The sequence below is a fragment of the Astyanax mexicanus genome, chromosome 1, assembly GCF_023375975.1.
Source record: "Astyanax mexicanus isolate ESR-SI-001 chromosome 1, AstMex3_surface, whole genome shotgun sequence".
Lineage (NCBI taxonomy): Eukaryota > Metazoa > Chordata > Actinopteri > Characiformes > Acestrorhamphidae > Astyanax > Astyanax mexicanus.
In genome coordinates, this window is record NC_064408.1 from 2,797,292 (window position 1) to 2,804,819 (window position 7,528).

The following is a 7,528-nucleotide window of genomic DNA, read 5'->3' on the forward strand; positions in this document are numbered from 1 at the left end:
ATATTACCCTTATCAGTATATATACATAATATTTATATATATATATATATATATACAATAGCATCCCACATGTCTTAGACAGTGCTGGACAGTGTTGAACTGTGCCGGACAGTGTTGGATATTATTGGACAGTGTTGAACTGTGCTGGACTGGGCGGGACTGTGTTATACTGTGCTGGACAGTGTTGTACTGTGTTTGACAGTGCTGGACAGTGTTGAAATGTGCCGGACAGTGTTGGATAGTGTTGGACAGTGTTGGATAGTGTTGGACAGTGTTGGACTGTGCTGGATTGTGTTGGACAGTGCTGGATTGTGCTGGACTGTGCTGGACTGTGCAGTAGGCAGTGGGCAGTGGTGTGTGTGGTCATGTGTAGATGTGTATCAGTGCCGAGAGTGAGCGCATGACAGTAATTACTGAAAGCACACACTGTCTGACCACAAAGAGACAAGATACAGACTCTTCTGCTTTACGCTAATCCTAAACTCATCTAAAACTGGATAAACAGCTGGAGCAATGAGAAACATCTCCTGAGTCTTCAGTCCATAGATCAGGTAAGTTCAGAGCTCGGGTTTATCTCATGTTTGAGCTGGAGGACTCAAGTGTAGTGTAATAAGTGATGCATATGTTTTATATATATTAAGAATATATAGAACGAAATATTTTAAATATAGAGAAATAAACAGATATATACTACATTAACAGAACTAAATATTTTTAAATACATGTAAAAACTTTATTTATTAATAACTTATTATGGGAGGCGTAAGTGTGACGGGTGGCTGGTGTGGAAGTATGAGTGTGACGGGTGGCTGGTGTGGAGGTGTGAGTGTCTCTGGGTGTCTGGTGTGTGTAAAATTATTAATTGTATTTATTGATAATTCAGGATGGGAGGTGTGAGTGTGGCAGGTCGGCCAGTTTGGAGGCGTGAGTGTGGTGGGTTGGCTGGTGTGGAGGTGTGAGTGTGGCGGGTCGGATGGTGTGGTGGTGTGAGTGTGGCGGGTCGGCCGGTGTGCAGATGCGAGTGTGGCAGGTGGCTAGTGTCGAGGTGTAAGTGTGGCAGGTGGCTGGTGTAAAAGTGTGACTGTGCCGGGTGGCTGGTGTAAAAGTGTGGCTGTAGAATTATTAACTATATTTATTAACTCAGGTTATGGTGTGTGAGTGTGGTGGGTGGGCTGCTCTAGAGTTTTGAGTGTGGCGGGTGGGCTGGTGTAGAGGTGTGAGTGTGCCGGGTGGCTGGTTTGCTGGTTTGAGTGTGGCAGGTCGGCTGGTGTTCAGGTCTGAGTGTGGAGGGTAGCTGGTGTAGAGAATTATATTTATTAAATTATTGTTATTAAAAACTCAGGATGGGAGGTGTAAGTGTGGCAGGTCGACTTTTGTAGAGGTGTGAGTGTGCCGGGTGGCTGGTGTAGGTGTGAGTGTGCCGGGTGGTTGGTGTGGCTGTAGATTTATTAACTGTGTTTATTAATACTCAGGATGGGACGTTTGAGCGTGCCAGGTGGCTAGTGTGGAGGTGTGAGTGTGGCGGGTGGCTGGTGTGGAGGTGTGAGTGTGGTGGTTTGCTGGTGTGGAGGTGTGAGTGTGGCGGGTGGCTGGTGTAGGTGTGAGTGTGCTGGGTGGCTGGTGTGGAGGTGTGAGTGTGCTGGGTGGCTGTTGTTGAGGTCTGAGTGTGCCGGGTGGCTGGTGTGGGTGTATGTTTAATAACTGTGTTTTTTATTAACTCAGGATGGGAGGCGTGAGTGTGGCGGGTGGCTGGTGTAGGTGTGAGTGTGCCGGGTGGCTGGTGTGGGTGTATGTTTAATGACTGTGTTTATTAATAACTCAGGATGGGAGGCGTGAGTGTGCCGGGTGGCTGGTGTGGAGATGTGAGTGTGCTGGGTGGCTGCTGTTGAGGTCTGAGTGTGCCGGGTGGCTGGTGTGGGTGTATGTTTAATGACTGTGTTTATTACTAACTCAGGATGGGAGGTGTGAGTGTGCCGGGTGGCTGGTGTGGAAGCGTGAGTGTGCTGGGTGGCTGGTGTTGAGGTCTGAGTGTGCCGGGTGGCTGGTGTGGGTGTGAGTGTGCCGGGTGGCTGGTGTGGAGGTGTGAGTGTGCTGGGTGGCTGGTGTTAAGGTCTGAGTGTGCCGGGTGGCTGGTGTGGAAGCGTGAGTGTGCTGGGTGGCTGGTGTTGAGGTCTGAGTGTGCTGGGTGGCTGGTGTTGAGGTCTGAGGGTGCCGGGTGGCTGGTGTGGGTGTGAGTGTGCCGGGTGGCTGGTGTGGAGGTGTGAGTGTGCCGGGTGGCTGGTGTGGGTGTATGTTTTATGACTGTGTTTATTACTAACTCAGGATGGGAGGCGTGAGTGTGGCGGGTCGGCTGGTGTCGGTGGCTGTCACTCTGCTGGTCGGTGTCGGGGGGGAGTACTGCCACGGCTGGCTGGACTCCAGGGCTCAGTGGCGTGACGGGTTTCACTGTCCGGAGAGGACGGATGGCAGGGAGGCGGTTCTGTGCTGTGGACACTGTGATCTGAGGTACTGCTGCGGGGACAGCCGGGCCAGACTGGACCAGGGGGACTGCACTGACACCAGCCGCGGACAGCAGACACCCGGCACTGACCAGACCACAGGTACAGCGTCCAAAACTCTACACTAACTTTATTACTGTGATATTCACTTTATTAGAATTTAATTCTGGAAATGAATCCATATATATTATTAAACAACCATATATTTATTATATATATTATTATCATATCTGATATAAATTAGTTTAGTTTAATAAAACAGGATGTTATATATTAAAAATGTAATTTTGCCTGTTTTATTAATTGTATAAATAAACTTTGCTCTCAATATGTACTAATTTTCCAAGAAACACATTCATTTATGTGATATTTCTGATATTTATTTTATTAAATACAATCCTGGATATTGTAATAGTAGTTGAATAATGTAAATTAAATAAATAATTAGTGTAATATAAATATATTCAGTTGTAATAATGAATTTTCTGTAATATTACTGAAACTGATCTGGGGTCAGTGTTTCAGTGGTACTGTATAATGATCTGTGCTGTATGTACAGTTATTCCCTGACTGCAGCTCAGATTTATTGATAAATAAACTGGTTTAAATTAATTAGGATTTAATTTGTCCTGAGATCAGAATTTCCAGAGAGCAGTGCAGGTTACAGTCAGAGCTGCTGATCCTGGATCAGAACCTGGACGTGGTGTTTCTGAACACGAGTTTTGAGTTTAGGCTGAACTCAGAGCAGCTCGCTGTTCATTTAACTCTAATTACATTACAGCTTCCTGTTCTCAACAAACCAGCCATTCATTACTGAACTACCGCTCAGAGCGGCTTACTATACTATACTATACTATACTATACTATACTATACTATACTATACTATACTATACTATCCCATACTATACTATACTATACTATACTATACTATACTATACTATACTATACTATACTATACTATACTATCCCATACTATACTATACTATACTATACTATACTATACTATACTATACTATACTATCCCATACTATACTATACTATACTATACTATACTATACTATACTATACTAACCCACAGTTCACTTCAGTTTAACTCTAATTACATTACAGCTTCCTGTTCTCAACAAACCAGCCATTCATTACTGAACTACCGCTCAGAGCGGCTTACTATACTATACTATACTATACTATACTATACTATACTATACTATACTATACTATACTATCCCATACTATACTATACTATACTATACTATACTATACTATACTATACTATCCCATACTATACTATACTATACTATACTATACTATACTATCCCATACTATACTATACTATACTATACTATACTATACTATACTATACTATACTAACCCACAGTTGACTTCAGTTTAACTCTAATTACATTACAGCTTCCTGTTCTCAACAAACCAGCCATTCATTACTGAACTACCACTCAGAGCGGCTTACTATACTATACTTTACTATACTATACTATACTATACTAACCCACAGTTCACTTCAGTTTAACACTAATTACATTACAGCTTCCTGTTCTCAACAAACCAGCCATTCATTACTGAACTATCACTCAGAGCGGCTTACTATACTATACTTTACTATACTATACTATACTATACTAACCCACAGTTCACTTCAGTTTAACTCTAATTACATTCCAGCTTCCCGTCCACAACAAACCAGCCATTTATTACTGAACCACCGCTCACCCTGTAAAACACTATACTATACTATACTATACTATACTATACTAACCCACAGTTCACTTCAGTTTAACTCTAATTACATTCCAGCTTTCCGTCCTCAACAAACCAGCCATTCATTACTGAACTACCACTCAGAGCGGCTTACTATACTATACTACAACACCCCACAGAGCAGCTTCACCCCATAAAATACTATACTATACTCAACCACCCCACTGAACAGATTAATGTGGTCTGAGATCTAAACGTACTTCTCTCTCTCTCTCTCTCTCTCTCTCTCTCTCTCTCTCTCTCTCTCATCATCTCCAGATTTACCGGTATACGCCCCCTTCCTGATAGTGGTGTGTGTGTTCCTGGTCTTTGTCCTGCTGGGCTCAGTGGTGGCTACCTGTTTTTGCCTGAGCCAGAAGCCCCTCCCCCCTGCACGCTCCAGCCAATCCCCAGTCCCTCAGGACCCCGTGCACCCACCCTCCGAGTCCCCCGAGACCCAGCCAATGACAGCCAGCACTGGAACCTCCTGCGGGTCATCGTCCTCGCTCTGCCCACTCAAGAGCCCCTCCCAACACCAGCAAGCCCTGCCCCCTCGCTTCCCCCAGACACCAAACCCCGCCTTCCACCGGACCATGACCCTGCCCACAATGCTCCACCCCCTCATGTTCCCCACCACCATGCTGAACTCCTATATGATGCCCGTGCCGGGTCCCAGACCCTACCGCTCGGTGCCCTCCCCGTGCCCGCCCAACGCTGGCACCGCCCTCGGCACTGTCACCGGCACCGGCACTGTCACCGGCACCATGCAGAGGAGCAGCGAGATCATACTCTAATGCACCTGAACACAGCTTCAGGGGTTTGATTTTACCTGGAGTTTGTGGTTTCTGCCCAATCAGTTTTGGAGGCGGAGCCATTAGAGCTGGAGTGGGTGGAGTTAAGATTTTATATTAGCCACAGCTATTGCTAATGATGCTAAACACATGTTAGAATGAATATATATTACAGGACAAGACAGTAAATGAATGTAAATATAAACATTATGAGATAAGACAGAAAAGAAAATGGAACTGTAAAATACAGGACAGGACAATAAAGAAGAAAAAAAAATACAGGACAGGAAAGAAATGGAAAAGGTTATGGGAAAAGGGAGTAAAAATTAAAAAGGTACAAGGTAAGACAAAAGAACAAGAAAGTGAAATAAAGTAAAAAAAATTAACAGTTTAACATTTTTTCTTAACAAATGTTAACAATTTAAAAAAGAATGCACAATAAAATTTTACAGGACAAGACAGTAAAGAATTAAAAAGGAAATGAAGCCAGGTAGTAAAGAATTGAAAAAAGTAATGAGACTGGACAGTTATCAACTGAAAAGGAGACAGGACTGTAAAAAAAATTAAAAAGATAATGTGACAAGATAGTAAAACAATGGAAGGGCAATGGGACAGGACAGCGAACAATTCAAGAAGGTAATAGGATAGAATTGTAAAGAATTGAAAAGGTAATGGGGCAGGACAGTAAAACATTTAAAATGTAACAATAAATGATAGTAAATAATTTAAAAAGGGTAATGTGACAGGACAAAAAAGAATTGCAAAATAATAAGACGGGATAGTAAAGCATTGACAAGGTAATGGGACAAGACAGTAAAAAAATGAAAATGTAACAGGACATGACAGTAAAGAATTGAAAAGAATAATGTGACATGATAGTAAAGAATTCCACAGCCTTAGTGTGTTTGTAACGTGAGCAGCATGTGTCACATATGTTGCTCTAAGGCAAGGTATTTGTATATAAGATATTTCTATATGTATTTTTGTATTTGTGGTTTATATTCTTAATTTACCGAAGCATAATCTTAAATATTTTAATAGAGGTACAGTATATGTTTAAAAAGTGGGGTCTTAATTTTACACAACATGCACATTTATTGCTTTATTTTTTATTGAGAACATTAAAGGGTTAAAATATTTATGTGCTGTGTTATAACATCTGTATTAAACATGTATTTGATTATATATGTGTTTTATAACTGTGTCAGTAAGTACAGTACACTCGCGTCGTCCTCTCGCGCTGTATCCAGTGACCTTCAGAGCTCTGATGTGGAATATTGATAATATTGATCATATTTGTGTGCTGTAGGGGGTTATATGGGTGAGCTGAGTGGTGAGGGAATTAAATGTGGTTGAATTGGAGTCACTGAAGTCTATTGGTGTCTATGTTTAGTGTTTAAACATCACAATTATTTAAATAACAGCAGAGAAAATATAATAATATGTACATATATCATCAAAATAAGGCCTTTGGAAATTGAAATTTGGTTGGAATATTCACCTATTGACTGTTTTTTTGTATTTTAAGGGCTCTATCTATCTATCTATAGTAATGATCATTGCTATCTTTACCTTCATCTTTTAAATAGCAACAGTGTTTCTGAATATATCTACACTGATGGGCGTGGTGGTCTGGAAATGAGGTGTGTTCAGGTACATTTCTGGAGTATTGCTATCTTGGCAACAGAAAACACAGGTGCTCCGCTGACTGATTTGAACCCTGACAACAGTCTACATCAACAATTAACAGAAGAGTAAATAAAATAACATTGCTGTTCCCGTAAATGAGCTGCTGGAGCTCCTTCAAAGCGTCATCCAGCAGAGTTTGTTGAACACGTCCAGGTAGCTGCACCGTTACAATAGCAATCCACCAAAGTCAGAGCTCACCTGATCTACTCTTAAAGAGAATGATGAGCAAGGAGACATTCTGATTAGTAAATTTCACGTTACGCCCATAATTAACCATTAACCATGATTAATTAAGATAAATTAAGTATTTTGCGGTTTTTGAATCATGCAAGGTGTACTTTTCCCAATGTTACGATAGCAAAGACATACTCAAACGCCCTAAATCAAGCACAAAGTCTCAAAATAGCAAAATTCTTTCACATTGTGAACAAACAGATATGTCTGTCCTGGCCCCGCCCCCTCCAATGTGGATGGATACTGTAATGGATTACAGTAGTTGATCCTCTGATGCTAAAAGCTCATATCGACATTAGAAATGGGTTTTCGCACCCCAGTCGCCACCCCAGTGACCTACTGGCCATCTGGCAGCGTTTATACTGGGTGGGCTTTTACTGATGATGGGTTTTAGGGTCTTTAGTAACAGAAAGCCTGGGGTTATATTGGAAATGGCTAAAATAACAAAAAAGATGCAGAGATTTCAGACCTCAAATAATGCAAAGAAAACAAGTTCATATTCATAAAGTTTTAAGAGTTCAGAAATCAATATTTAGTGGAATAACCCTGGTTTTTAATCA

At 41.7% G+C, this 7,528-nt stretch overlaps 1 protein-coding gene across 1 annotated transcript; it reads left to right on the top strand.

Annotated features, from left to right (window-relative positions):
* Positions 1-410: 410 nt before the first annotated feature.
* On the top strand, positions 411-6,407 carry LOC125782212 (protein shisa-2-like). Its single transcript, XM_049465604.1, has 3 exons — positions 411-551; positions 2,323-2,600; positions 4,534-6,407. Exons 2-3 carry the CDS (start codon positions 2,324-2,326, stop codon positions 5,046-5,048), a joined length of 792 nt encoding a protein of 263 aa, XP_049321561.1. The 5' UTR covers positions 411-551; position 2,323; the 3' UTR covers positions 5,049-6,407.
* Positions 6,408-7,528: the final 1,121 nt, after the last annotated feature.

What these genes read in the sequence shown, in the direction of transcription:
- LOC125782212 (XM_049465604.1), top strand. Translation starts at nt 2,324, where the DNA reads ATGGGAGGCGTGAGTGTGGCGGGTCGGCTGGTGTCGGTGGCTGTCACT. An exon ending in CGGCACTGACCAGACCACAG is followed by an intron (nt 2,601 to 4,533) that starts GTACAGCGTCCA and finishes CATCATCTCCAG; the next exon opens with ATTTACCGGTATACGCCCCC.